General features: G+C 30.7%; 2 protein-coding genes across 3 annotated transcripts in view; both read right to left on the bottom strand.

The window, feature by feature from the left end:
* LOC143064140 (uncharacterized) overlaps window positions 1–4,609 on the bottom strand; it is an 82,393-nt gene extending 77,784 nt beyond the window's left edge. Inside the window, exon 1 of the mRNA XM_076236761.1 lies at window positions 4,506–4,609. Within this exon, the coding sequence (XP_076092876.1) occupies window positions 4,506–4,576 (71 nt within the window). The 5' untranslated portion in view covers window positions 4,577–4,609. The remainder of the gene's footprint in view (window positions 1–4,505) is intronic.
* Window positions 4,610–8,347: 3,738 nt separating this feature from the next.
* LOC143064137 (fibroblast growth factor receptor 3-like) overlaps window positions 8,348–15,405 on the bottom strand; it is a 39,698-nt gene continuing 32,640 nt past the window's right edge. For both annotated transcript variants that reach the window (XM_076236759.1, XM_076236758.1), the window contains exons 15-18: window positions 13,582–13,698; window positions 12,441–12,555; window positions 11,587–11,680; window positions 8,348–10,191 (exon numbers count right to left, since the gene is read on the bottom strand). In XM_076236759.1, the coding sequence (XP_076092874.1) occupies window positions 10,044–10,191; window positions 11,587–11,680; window positions 12,441–12,555; window positions 13,582–13,698 (474 nt within the window). In that variant the 3' untranslated portion in view covers window positions 8,348–10,043. The remainder of the gene's footprint in view (window positions 10,192–11,586; window positions 11,681–12,440; window positions 12,556–13,581; window positions 13,699–15,405) is intronic.

Below are 15,405 nucleotides of genomic sequence, written 5' to 3'. Positions count from 1 at the left end.
TCCATCAGTAATCGGTCTTAAATCGATCAGTAATCTAATCAATCACTAATCGATCAAACTCCTGAGAGAGTTTGATCGATTACTGATCGATGACTTCATGTCATCAATCGAGTACTGATCAAATATGATCGATTAGTGTTCGATTACCGATCTGATCGATTAGTTAAGTCTGGATATATACATGTATATGGGACCGTTATAACAATAAATCCTTTAATACTTTTCTAGAAATTTTCAACAAGTTTCAAGGTTTAATTATAAAGCATGATTCAGACACATCTATGTGTAACATGGGGTAAATGTACATTAATAAGCATGATTTAGAATGCAATCATTATGGGAACATTTAAAAACAGAAACAAATGAAAATTCAAACACTTTACATATCACAATAAGTTATTTAAGCTTTTTAATAAAAGAGGGCACCTGGCCATATGAATAATCATTGCAGTCAGAAGAAAAAAAACCCAGATAATTTCTGCTTGATAAAAGATAAAAGGAACGGGATGGCACAATATAGTCACCCTAAGCGTCATTAACGCCAGAGCAAAATGACCTTTAAGAAACCAAAACTATCTCACAAAGCCAATTTTTGTAGACCTTTAAAAATAATAAATTTCTGTCATTTTAGAATCAAAACAAGAAGTTTATGGTGATTTAAAAAAAAAACGATATCCAATACTTTTATGAAAATATTACAACTCTAAATTGTCATTTCAAGTTGAATAAACAATTCAGAAAACACTACTATTAAAATCTATTTGGGGTAATTTCGATCAGAATTAGCTTTCAGGAAATCGAAACAACTTCAATGGAAGTTACTTCATGCTATAACTTACACGGAAGCCAAATTACACAATAAAAATTGCCCCAAACGGAAAGTGTCACTATTGTATTGAAAAAGTTCTACTATCCAATCTGTTTATATACTGTAAACTAGTGGGAGAAGTTTAACGGGAATTTTTTTTCGAAAATAGGGGAATTTTGTTCAAAATTGAGTATCGCAAAACTAGAAAAAAAAAAAATCAGAAATGAGTATAATACTTGTGGGTGTCATAAATGCAGATATTTCTTATTTTAAAATTTTAGATATGATATTTTTTTCTTGGAAAACTAGAAATATAGCAAAATATCAAAAAAAATGCGTAACTAAATCGAGGATTTTGATAATGATAATTCATGACTTGAAATGCAATTTTTATTCAAATGTCAAATCCTACTTTTTATGAATGAATAACACATTTCCTTTCTAATAATTTTTAATAAGTAGCACAGTCATGAAATGGAAGTACCTTTATAACATAAATTAAAAATGAATAAATATTTTGAAATAATATTGCCCCTGGTATAAATATTATAGTTTATATTCCAAACGGAATAAATGGTACAGAAGATGTGGGATGAGTGCCATTGCGACAACTCTCCTTCCAAGTCACAATTTATAAATTAAAACATTACAGGTCAAAATACGGTCTTCAATACAGAACCTAGGCTCACACTGAACAGCAAGCTATAAAGGGCCCCAAAATTTACTAGTGTAAAACCATTCAAACGGGAAAACCAACGGTCTAATCTATACAAAAAATGAGAAACGAGAACCTTCACAAACAAACGACAACCACTGAACGTTAGATTCCTGAACAAGTATTTTTTGTTATAAAATTACATGTGACATATTGAGTATAATTCAATCAAGATATTATTGTTGCTTATTGTTATTGGAAGAATGTAAGGGCGAAAATTATTTAACTCAAAAGTCACTTTCAGTCCATTATGGTTGCTATCATAATGTTGAATTTAGATCTTTTTGACTCTTGTGTAATTGACATTGCAAAAACTTGATCTTGAGCAAACCTTACATATAGCTCCGTATGACAGACATTTAGTAGAATAATGGACGGCTCGTGATCCGCCGTTTGATACATTGGATGATGATGCTGTCTTGTAGTAGATAAACTTTTCATTTCGGTAAGAATGATTAATTTTGAAGGAATCATAATCTTAGATTATTAAATTGTCATGATGATTGTACCTTTACGGATAATTTTAAATGCCTGAAAATCTGAAAAGTATGGTATTACAGTCCTAAGTATGAAATAGTTCATATTATAGTGGCATATTGTTATTCTAAACTGTTTCCCAAAATTGATCGCCCTGAAGATCATAAAAAATATTTTATTAAACTAAAGTATGTCAATAAAGATTTTGATTTTGTAAATATTGCCGGTTTTTTTAACGATCATTTTATTAAAGACCAAATACCTGGATATTTTGATAATACTGAACTCCCTCTTATTTGTTATATTTACAAGAAATCTACTCGGAAATATGTGGTTTATTATAGACAATTGTGTACAGATGTAAATATTATTGAAAATACACCTATGTCATGTAATTGCAGTAATTCCGAATACACTTATGGCCCCATTTCCCATGTCATCATGTCATAACCAGGAGACTCCATTGTTCGCGACCGAGGGTTACAATCATTCCTCAGTAAAGGACCTCAATATCGGCCCCTGTCAATTATTAACTGGATTGAGTGTCGTAATATCATCCACGACTGACTCCGTACCTACTGTTTGTAATGGGTAAAACGGGAAAAAGCTGACAACAAATCTTTGGAGTCTTTTTTTAATTCAGTAATGAAGATAGTTGATATTCAAATACAACATTTTAAAAAATATTTTACTTTTAACAACAACCTTAAAAATCGTATTTCGAGTATCAAACATAAAGAATCAAGGAATTTGTGTTCGTCCCTGCTACTAATAATATCGTTATTGTTTGACATAAATTTTATATTGAGGTTCTGCAAAAGGAATTCACCAACATTCCAACTAACTTCATTTTCAATAAACGACATCTGTAACAAACACAAACCTTTAGTTACTTCTTTACAAGCAGAACCAAATAAAGATTTATTTCATTTTCAAGCCATTGTTCCACTACTTAATTGTCTATTATACTAACTTGTACACTTGGTACAATAAAAAGCATGTTAATAAATTGTTCAAATAAGACCGGTACCTTTAAATATGGTGGAGTTAATTACTTTTGGAGTGTCAAAAACTCGTTGGAAGTACTGGATAAATTGCATGCATACATTGGTGATTTTGAATCTGTTCAAAGTTTTGAATTTTCTACCCCATATACCACTTTGCCTCATATTCTTATCAAGAAAAAATCATATCCCTTATTAACTGGGCATCTGAAAAGACAAAATGCGAGTACATATGGTCAATCTCTTTAGGACATTTTTTAGTAGCAATAAACAAAAGAACTATGTCAATTGGACATGCTTTGATATTATAACAATACTTTAAGATATTTGGATGATATAATGACGACGTCAGTATGTATACTTAAGAAATGTATCCTGTTGAACTTACTTTTAATAAAGCTAATACTAACAATAACCACTGCCCTTTCCCCGATCTTGATGTCGATATCGTTAACGGGAAACTCAATACAAAAACTTTATGATAAAGAGATTATTTTTCATTCCCTATCGTTAATTATCCATTTTTAGATGGTGACAAAAAATACTAAACTCCAAGGAAAATTAATAAAAGAAAGTCCATAATCAGATGGCAAAAACAAACGCTCAAACACATAAAACGGTATAAAACATAACAAAATATAACAATAAAACGCTACACTAGAAACATAGCTTTGAAATAATAGTATAAGGACAACAAAACAAAAAAAAATATACAGAAAAAGTTTATTGAATAAGCAATATTAAATTTTATAATACAATTGTGTCTGTATATTCAGACAAAGGGGACGAAATATACCGGAGGGTCATTCAGACTCATAAATCGCAAGTAAACTGACAGCGCTATAGGTAAAATAGAAAGAAAAAAAAACAGACAAATAATGCTACAAAATACACAACATAGACGCATAAAGATTAAGCAATGTGACCCCCCTTAAAAAAGAAACCATAGAAAACCGGGATAATCTCAGGTTATTTCGGTTGAATCATAATAATGTCATAAGCATGTCATAAGCATATTTAGAACAGCACATGGAAGATCAACGATAAACATTCGAACGTTTTAGTGATAAGAGAGATTGATCATTAAATTTAAATCATTGTTTATAATAATGTAATTGTAATAAATACTAAATAATAAAATGAAAATATTATCTTTCTTTCATTTATATAAGTTCAGCATGTCCTAGTCATATCCAAATATTTTAAAAATTTCCTTCATCGCTGATTTACTATTCTTGGTAATTAAAGGATAAAAAAAACAAAGCATGAATAGTAGGCCTTTCATGCAAGAACTTTCAATTTGGCAACCGGTTACAGATAGAATTTAAAAATCAACTGAAGAATATTCATTTTTTTTCTTCAACATGAAACTTTTTAACATTTCAAAAAAGTTTATTTTTAGCGACCAGTTAATTACCAGGAAAACAAATTACAAATTATGATTCTATAAAATACAAAATAATTATTGAAAAATTACAAAGCAAAAAATTATTGTACTCACCCACATAACAAAAAATGAAAAGACAAAAGAAATATTATTGCTTGAAGCCAACTCTGTGATATCTTCGCCATACTTTTGTTAACTGAAATAGTATTGATTCAAACCGGAGGTCTAATAAGTGTTCACTCTAAGTACTTTAAAAGGGCTTAAAGTTTGGGGAAACCATTATCTTACAATATAATCTTTTATCTTTCCAGGCATCGTTTTCTGGTGACAGATACATGTATGTGCTCTGATATTTACTATTGATGAACCGACTTCAAATAAGACTAAGGTTAAATCTGTTCGAGTTCAGAAGGAAATATTCTTTCAGGAATGAAATAAAAACAAAAATTTAAAACATGTGAAAAATAAAAACCAATTTCCCCTCATCCCTCAAAAACCTTCCACCACCACTACCAAAACAAAAATCCTTTACCATATATATATTATTTTGTTTATTAATGAATAAAAGTGATATTAATTTAGTGGATCTTAATATTTTTCAGAGGATTAGAGTTCAATGACGATTTATTAAGTGTTACTGATGTACTCTTTTATCGCATTGGTCGCAGCAATGTAGCCTGTTTGTGTAGATGAGGTGCAAAGGAAACACCAATCAATCTTTAGCTGCAGTCGATGTCTTTTCATAAGTTTGAACACTATCATGACGTTCATTGACTTGTTGGCTTCTTTTCCGTTTTTAACTTTATTTCAGAATCTATCATATATTTATCGGCTAACTAAAACAATGTTTTTACGCTCACAAAATCTGTCAGAGCCTTCCAGTGGAGATTTTTTAATAATCACTTGTCACTCATTTTAATACAAAAATTATGAAGCCTACTTTAAACAAAAACTCTCAAGCAATTTGTTTTAAATTTGTCATAAATGTACAATGTACATGTGCAATATTGTAGCGGCTACATCGGGCAACGTAGATTTATGACTATTGAACGAGTAGCTAGCCTAGTTTCTACATAGATATTGAAAGCAGCTACGTAGCATCTACATAGCCGCTACGTAGCTGCTACGATATTAAACACGACCCTATGCTTATATTGTTTGACTTTCTGTTGTTGTTTTTTTCTATGGTCGGGTTGTTGTCTCTTTGGCACATTCCCCATTTCCATTCTCAATTTTATGTATTTATAAGTACGTCTGAAGCAGTGACAACTCTACGACAGATTTCATCCCTCAGATCACCAGTGATGGTGATACAAGGCTGAAAATACATTTTGTTTATATAATCGTCTAAATAACACAGCGGTGTAAGATTTGTAAATTTGCGGAAGCAAATGTTTTGTTCAGTTCACTCCCCTTTTGTACGTCCGTTGATATTTTAAATTGGTACAACTTTATTAAAAAAAACCCAATAATTAGTGTAAAAAGTATAATTATATTTTAAACATGATTATCCTTTTGAAAAAAAGACCCCAGGGGTAAATATCTTCAACCAATAGTATTCCTCACTAAATAAATTCGGCATTTAAAGAAAAGAAATGTTTTGACTGATCGAGGCCAATCAATGTAAAAACTAGTCCAAGTGACCGCATTATGCCGTTAAAATAAAAACTTGAAACTTTTTGTTTTTGTATCTTTAATCAGTTTATGACCAGGTCAATCAACAACGAATGTCCAAATAAGTAAATAGTTCAAGGAAGTAGCTTGTCCATGGATTTCTGTGATATAACTATAAGATAAATAAATCATGTTTGCGGAAGGGTCTACTTAGAAAATAAAACCAATGAAAAGGAATGTGAAAGTATCTAAATTCATCCGTGACAAAAATCTTTTGTTCTATCAATTTTTATCTGATAAACGGTGTATAGTCATTCACCTTAATATTTTTATTAACACGTAAATTATCCATTGATATGAACATACTTATTTTTCAAAACTATTATAACTTTACAAATATTTAAGACTAATAATTATGTTCAATCTAGTTAAGCAGTGCACAAATAGAAATTTCAATCAAATATCATTTGACATTTGATTTTTTCTTAAAAAAAAGAAAACTAAACACAAACGTGAATTTGTGGAATCGCTTTCTGCTAGTATAAAAACAACACAGACAGCAGCAGTGTGGGAAATTTTGTTTAAGACTTCCAAACGTCTGATTACTTGCGATTTATAAAAAGACCTAAATCGCAAAGACATTTACAATATGATTTTCTGCTACAAATTTATATCTACAACTAAACTTGTTGCGTTGCTGAGCATTCAAAACTAATAATAGAAATCTGTGTTATTTTGCCAGTGCAAGTACTAGTAATATAGACAAGCGTAGACACTAATTATATGAGAATATTAAAAGCGCATGCAAGAAAAATAAATATACAAGTCATGTAATTGAAAATTAGAAGGCCTTTGCTATGAAAACAATTATATACTGAAATGTGTTTTTTAAACATCCAAATGAAGTAAATCTATCTTTTGATTTCTGTGAAATGACTATTATAACAAAGATAACTCCTGGTTTTGTGAATAAATTATTAGGATATGCGAACGAAGTGAGAGGAAATTCGATAGTATCTAAATGTGAAGGTCGTCAAGTTTGTTCCTTTTTCCTTATTTCTTGTTTGTAACCTGTTCGTTAGTTATTACTTATTCTTTTCTCGTGTTACAAGAGATTAAGGAACGACTAAGTAATAGGGTATCAATCGAGCACTAAAACGGGTACATACGCGCTAATATGGTTATTTCAAATTTAAAAACCCATGGCCAACTCCAGAGACAAGAAAAAATTGAAGAGGTTTTTTGAAAAGGTGTAACGTATAACACACTTATTACAAGCGAAAGGTGCTACGTAAAGCATATGTTTTACAATCAAATAAGGAACGAATAATTAAAAGAGTATCAAGAGAGCGCTGAAACGGGTACATAGGCGCTAATATGGTTATTTCACCTCTAAGAACCCAAAGATCACACCAGAGACACTAAAACGAAAGAAACGATTTTTTTTTTATAAAAGGTGCAACATATAATTCACGTATAACAAGCGAAAAAGGAAGAAATAAGTAACAGGGTTTCAGTCGAGCGCTGAAAGTGGAACATACGCGCTTATATGGTTATTTCATCTCTAATCCAAAGCTAACACAAGAGCCCAGAACAAAATCGATAAGACTTTTTTTGAGTTGCAACGTATGATACCCATATTACAAGCGAATGAGTTACAGGGTATCAGATGAGCGCTGAAACGGATATACACGCGCCAATAGTGTGATTTGACCTCCATTAACCCATAGTTAACACCTGAGACAAGAAAAAAAATGGAAAAGTATTTTTTAAAAGTTGCAACGTACTACACACGTATTACAAGCGAATCAGGAACGAATAAGTAACAGGATATCAGTCGAGAACTGAAACGGGTACATTTGCACTGGATGTGTAGTTGCACCTCTACAAAGCAAGAACTATGACCAGAGATAAGAAAGTAAAGCAAGAAAAGGGGGAAATACACTAAAATCGAATACGTAATGAATAAAGAATAAAGAATATGTAAAGAATAAGGAATAAGTAACGAAAAGGTAACAAATAGGGAATAAATAACGAATAAGGGATAAGGAATGAGTAACGAATATGGAATGAGGAATAAGGAATACGTAACGAATAAGGAATAAGTAACAAATAATAAATAAGAATAAGTTGATGACCTTCCAAATTTGTCTGTGACACAAATGTTTTGTTCTGACAATTTTAATCTGATAAACGTTGTAATGCCATACACGGTAATGTTTAAAACACTAATTAGTCAATATATATTTCAGTCAGGCATACAAATACCATAAGCATACTAGTATTGCATGCACTAGCCAGAATCAGAACTTGTTTTGTTATATGATAGAAAAAAAGCTAAATTGAGGAAAAGTACATTTATTAAAATGCAAAAAATACATTTAGAAATAAAACATTGCACATAAAAGTTCATAATTAATATGAAATCATAGTTCATGATTTCATATTAATTAATTAATACACAATTAATGCGAAATTACATCAACAAAAACAAAATAAACTAAATAAACGACAAAGAAAAGCAAAGGTAAGAAAACAAATCTCTCCTACTAATACCATAAATACTATTAGTTACAAAGTGTGCTAGTGACCTATTTTATGTTGGGTGTGTACTGATGGATATTTAAGTCTTAGATAAATAAATGTTTCATTAGTTATTGTGTATGAACAAGTACTCTCAGATCTGTACTTAGTGTCTTTTTGTTGTGGGGATGTATAAGTACCCGATCACAATTTGTCAAGTTTCAAGTTGTCTACTTTATTATTTTCTAATCTTACAAGTAAGGTTTATGTTTGTTTTTACTGTTTCTTACCTATTATTCATAGTTACTGTTCGTTAGAATATTAATTGTACTTTTTTTGTCATAGGCTGAATATATCATTAAAGGACAATCGCTACTATAAGAAGTCGTATGCCGGTTTTGGTATAAATAGAGAGATTGTAGATCATCAATATTTTCATATATCTGCTCTGTCGGATTTTCAGCATCTATAGCAGTTTCTAAGATAAGACAAACAGTTTACCCCTATACTTAATTGTAGCCATGTTGATGTTGGTTTGAAGGCCGGATCTTCAGTCATAATGTTTAAACTAAATACCACGAAAATGATGCTGGTCACATGCTGGTTCAATATACGTCCAGTATTTTTAAAACGAGAAGATTAAAACAAACAAGAAGGGAAGAAGACAGACGACAGACACCAGTTGATGAGCTATGCGCAATTGACTCTTCTGATCAGGTGAACTAAAATTGATTCAAATAAAACATATAGCAGACTTTATACTTGCTAAATGTTATTGTTCCTAATATGATTTAAATCAACAATTCTAAAGTTAACTGAAAAAAGAACAGCAAAAACATGCATACATAGAATAGTTAATAAAAATAAACTAAATTATGCGCAAAATCCATTTTATTTGTTAATTTCTTTGTATATCAGATAATTGTCCAATAAAAAGGACAAATTTTACCAATTATATTGTTATACCAAACATGCCCCCGAAAGCCAAGAACACTGACGATGTAACTAGGAAGAATCCCTGTGTACTTTTTAGAGGCACAGAAAGAAATGATTAATACCGATACAAACGACGAGGGTTTAAATTATTTTTGTTTGAAAAGCAGTAACTTATTGGCAATTTTTGACGCAAGGTTTTAATTCCGACAAAGTAAAGTTGACCTTCTAATGAATTTTCAAAGAAAATCTCCCACAAAAAGGTGTATCTAAATTTGTCCTTTTTTAACATAAATACTTTGATACTGAGATTTAATTTTCTTCGCAGAAGGACGTCTCTAAAAATATTTAACACACTATCATTTATGTAATTCTGTTGTTCAGTTTTGTCGAATAATCTGAACGTTCATAAAATGAAAGAACGAATTTCAAAATACAAGTTTATACAAAAGTAAAAAGCTATAAAATAGAAGCTTTTTTTAAAAACAAAATAAACATTTTGCGAACTTATTTAATTTTATGTTCATGGATGCTATTGTTTGCTAACAATATCTTGACACGATATTCAGACTCTGGAAATTTTCAGACCTCGTTTGTTTTGTAGTACATGTAATAGTCGTCGTCTCCAGATTCTTCTGTAAAAAGCTTGGTCAATTCTTGCTTGATTTGTTCAAATCCTGAACGTTTACGTGGATCATAGTGCCAACACTTCAGCATAATTTTGTAAAACCTATAAAAGATAACTTTTTTTATGAAGGCATCGCTATAAAAGCATATAAATATAGATTTTATTATGCACGACACGTGTTTCAAATGAACAAAACCTTCATCAGTTACGAAAGGTAAAGTCATGACACACCCAGTTGTACTGAGAGAGAAAGAATGTCGTAATTCCAAGATATGGAAACGTTTAAAGGTACACAAACAGTTGACAAGGGCTTACCTCATCAGTTGGATACAAAGCTCACGTACATCCTACAAAATCTCAGAGTGGACGCGACAGTATATTTACACTTCCGCACAACGGACAGAATATAATTGTACTCCCTGTTACTGATAGCTTCTTCAAAGCCAATAACAACTTATACAACAAATCAAGTATCAAAAATATCAATAAGTATATATCCAAAACCTAATGGATTTAGTTAGTGTAAAGACGTCATTAACGGTCAGTGGAAAATATAAACTAGTAGAATGCACAAATACAGAAATCGAAAAGTTGTACAGTCAATATGCATATGTATATGAATGAAATATACATTAATGTCCAATTTCAATAATATTCAGTTTTATTCATGCATGTTACAATTCCAGTAGGAATCGACAGCATTCAGATAGTGTTCCTATGAGTGAAATAAATACAAGCAACATTGTCTTTCTCTGTTTTTAATGCTCGACTACCACAGAAGGATGACATGTTTTTTTGTTCTGATCTGTTCGTCCCTCCTTCTGTAAGTCCCTCTGCACCTCCATGAATAAGTGCATCCGTCAGTGTCAGACTGATTTTTTGGTCAATGTTAAATATCCAGTTCAAAATTTAGTTATCATTTTCATTATAATGTGAGCTATGTTCATACTTGCTAAATTAGGGTTTGGAACCCCATCGCAATTTTCATCGAAAATAAAAGAAATAAATAGCAGTGTCTGCACAGATTTTGATTTTAAATATTTGATATTGTAGTGGGGTTCTTTTTTTGGTATTTGCATGATTCCAATCACAACATAACCGAGTTGTACTTCCAATGAGACTTTTTTTTCTCATGCAGGTACTAGTATGATCGACACCAAGTGTTGCAAAACTCAATACAAATCTTTTAGGACTAAACCATCCCCGCAAAATAAACCATTAATGAACATTGATATGGTTTTTAATCTCAAGTTAGTTTTGAGTTAAATGATGCAATTCATCAACTTGAAGCTAAAAAAAAAAGATTATATTTTTTTCATGCAAACACAGTGTATACTATATGTATGTGCATAGCAGGCAATTTTTGCATATATTTCTGGTTTGTGTGTTCCTTCGTTCTTCCTTCCTAATGTTAATCAGCACTGTATTCTCATGAAAAGTTAAACGATATTTTACAAATTGAATGGAAAATAAAATAAAGTGCTTTATTATACATACGCATCATCACATAGTTCTGGCTTCTTCATTTTAGTGCCACGTTTAACCACACTAGGTACGTCTGTGTTTTGTATGCCTGGGTATGGTGTTTCACCTTTAGAAATTGAATATTGTCTTATTAAACTGTACATAAAAATATGGGTATGTGGTATACATTTAGTCAAAATAAAAGTATATAGAAACGAAACTTTTTGAAAGTTATAAATGCTTTTCAAGGACTCCCGTACATTGTGTAGGTAGTTTGTTTCTATGGAAAACGTTTGGTCTACCCAACATACCCATGTAAAATAGTTGGTAAATTCATCTTCATGGTAATATGAAGACAGAAGTTTTTGCACTACAAAGTCTAGTCTGAGATAATAAGATCTTATTAATTTATCTATATACTTACATAATTTTTTAAATACTGCAGAATTGTTCTAATTTTGCAGTATCAGGAACTCTTGTAATATTTACGACTTATGTAACTTATGAAAAACTTGTTTGAAGCATTTGGACATAAAATATCTCATTAATGCGTTTGCTATGTATAAATTTTTGTTTGTTAGCATGCGTTTTTCTTCTTCTAAACAACTAAACTGTACTTTTTAAATTGAGCATAACTTAAGCTAGCTAGGTCTTTTAAACTGAAATTAAAAGTTTGAAGCATTTTGACTTAAAATATCTTATAAATGCGTTTGCTAACTTTTGTGTTTGTTAGCATTTTTTTCTTCTAAATAGTTAAACACCATTGCATAGTTTACCGAGTACAGCCTACAACATAAAGCATATCTTTCTTTATAATCGTGTCTGTATTTTTAATTGTTTCTAAACCAAACTCTGAAAACTTTAAAAATGAAGATATAAGGGTTTACCAAGAGAAAATATTTCCCACATAACGATACCATAAGACCACACATCACTCAACTCATTTGCATATTTAGTTGTTTTCATGCATTCTGGAGCCATCCATTTAATTGGTATTCTCTCCTACAAAACAAAATATGAAATCTCTCATGTATAGAAATAAAACATCATCATTGGCATATATACTAGTAACAGAAATTTTATCGTTTCTCAAATAACTTTTTGTCTTTCTTTCAGTAAGTATCAGTGAAATTTATTTAATGATTTTTTATAGTCATTCGAATCTCATTGAAACCCGTTAACGGACATTCCGTTGTCATATATTCTACTTTGTGTCGTTTGGTTGCTGTCACATTGATATAACAAATATATGTCAATGATTAGCATTTACAATTTAGTCAACGAGGGACGAAAGATACCAGAGGGAGAGTCAAACTCATAGATTGAAAATAAACTGACAACGCCATGGCTAAAACAGAAAAAGAAAAACAGACAAATGTTTTGTCCATCTGATGAGTTAAGCCTTTTTCAACTGAGTTTTATAGTTTGTTCTTATATTGTACTGTTATACCACTGTCCCAGGTAATGGGAGGGTTGGGATCCCGCTAACATGTTTAATCCCGTCTCATTATGTACATGTATGTATGTGCCTGTCCCAAGTCAGGAGCCTGTAATTTAGTGGTTGTTGTTTGTTTTAAATGTGTTACCTTTTTGTTTTTCGTTCTTTTTTTGTACATAAATAAGGCGGTTAGTTTTCTCGTTTGAATTGTTTTACAAATATATATAATTGTCATTTCGGGGCCTTTTATAGCTGTTACCGCGGTATGGGGTTTGCTCATTGTTGAAGGGCGAACGGTGACCTATAGTTGTTAATTTCTGTGTCATTTTGGTCTCTTGTGGAGAGTTGTCTCATTGGCAATCATACCACATTTTCTTTTCTTTTTTTAAATAATAGAACAGAAGACAAAACACAGAAAACAAGTCAGTATATCAGTTTATCGATTACCCCCTTCTCCAAAATAAAACATGCATACAAAAGGAAACCAGTTAGTTATGCTATATTTGAAGGGTTTTGATGACATCATCTGAAAAGATCTGGTGTTGAAAGTTGTCTATAATAATATCTTTACTTATCTAAATGATATTTACTGATTTTTTTGTGTCTCCTGTTTCGTCTGCTTCCGGATCGGGGCCAAATCCTGTGATTTTCGGAACATACTGATCGTTGAGTAACACATTTCGTGCTGCTAAACGCCTATGTACCACCTAAAACAATAATAAATTTGTGTTTATAAGAAAAAAAGGTAAACTTTTTGCTATGTTGCTATAAAAAAGGTATGACACAATTTTTTTTATTCCACACCAATGACTTTTACTGAAAGTCCTCGAATCTTTACTAACGCTAATAAAACCATAGAATAATATGCGTTCTTAATTATTAACATAACATTTATGCGTATTTCCGAATTCTGAATAATTTATAAAAGACAATAGGTTCAAGATGACATTTTCAAACATTTTAGTAAAATTTCAGTACTATTTTAACACTTTTGAACAGCACATTTAAATTATATTGGAAGCATCTATATATATACTTTTTTGCGTTAAAAATTAATTCATTTGTTTAATGATTGTTTTCCAATGCAAAATTTAATAAAAACGTGTGAAATTTGTCATATAATTGCCTCCAAAGAAATCGACAATATCTATTTTGATTACCAAATGTCTATGATGAGTTTATATGCATAGGCCTCTTAATAAACACATTTGATATACAACATGTATTTATGGTACAATGCATGATTGTCAATGAGACAATTTACCCCAAGAGCCGAAATGACATGGATTAAAGTATGGCCTTAAAAAATAGCAGATTCCAACTATTTAAAATCTTCGAGTGTAATAAAAACAATAGTTATATGCCTTACACAAAAGACGAAAAGCAGTTTATACATTGATAACAATCCTCCTGTAAAACCATCACGGAAACATGTTTAAAACTTTTGTTTTCAAAAATGCAATCAATATTACTAAGTCCATGACAAAATTATCATTATCATTTATTCATAAAACTACTGAAAATAAATTTTTTTTGACAGAATTTTAAAATGAAAAGTTAGAGTGGGGTGCTCATTTTCGCCATAATTTTCCATGTTTTCTGTAGTTCATGTTCAAGTCTTTATGTTTTTGAAGTATACTGATATTTCTATATGAAGATAACATCAAAATCAAAATATTCTTAGCTTGAACATATGTTTCTGTAAAAAAAAAAATCACAAGAAAAGTAAGAGTAAAGGCTATTTAAAATTTTCGGATGTTTTTTCAAATGGGGACACACATTCGTAGTTTTTACACATCTATTTAAAACTAAATAACTGCAGCTTTAAACAATATTTATCAAATCAATTTCATTATAGATGAATAGCAGACATTTCAAACGTGTAAAGAACTGAAAGGAGTAGGTTCAGTAAGACCCCTTTTTGGCCCCGAAATAGAGTAACTTTACAAAATTGTGAAAATGTAGTCTTTTAGCTATTAGTTGGAAAGAAGAATGCTTCTGCTACATAAATATGGGCTGTTTTTGACAATATAATGCACATGTATCGGGTACCAGAATCATAATAAAATTTCAGCATTTTAGTTAAATTTTAGACGGTTTCCGTCTCAAATAAAAGTGACCGCATTCGTGTTCATTCATAATATTTATATGTTAGTTGTATTTGATGATAATACATAACATATATAAATTTTGAAGATGAACACGGATGCGGCCACTTTCATTTTTGACAAAAATCAACTGAAAAGTTACGGTTTTTGGCATATTTGATAGAATTTTCTTATTTAAGCTTGAATCGGAGCGTTTGTAATGACTAAATTAGTTAAAATCTTTCACATAAACTAATTGAAACAATCTAAATAAACACTTAAGTGATTAAAAAGTGTCCACACTGTTTCGTAAGATGAACCTGAAAA

This window comes from Mytilus galloprovincialis, chromosome 2 (genome assembly GCF_965363235.1).
Source record: "Mytilus galloprovincialis chromosome 2, xbMytGall1.hap1.1, whole genome shotgun sequence".
In the NCBI taxonomy this organism is placed as follows: domain Eukaryota; kingdom Metazoa; phylum Mollusca; class Bivalvia; order Mytilida; family Mytilidae; genus Mytilus; species Mytilus galloprovincialis.
This window is presented reverse-complemented; position numbering and strand designations above follow the sequence as displayed.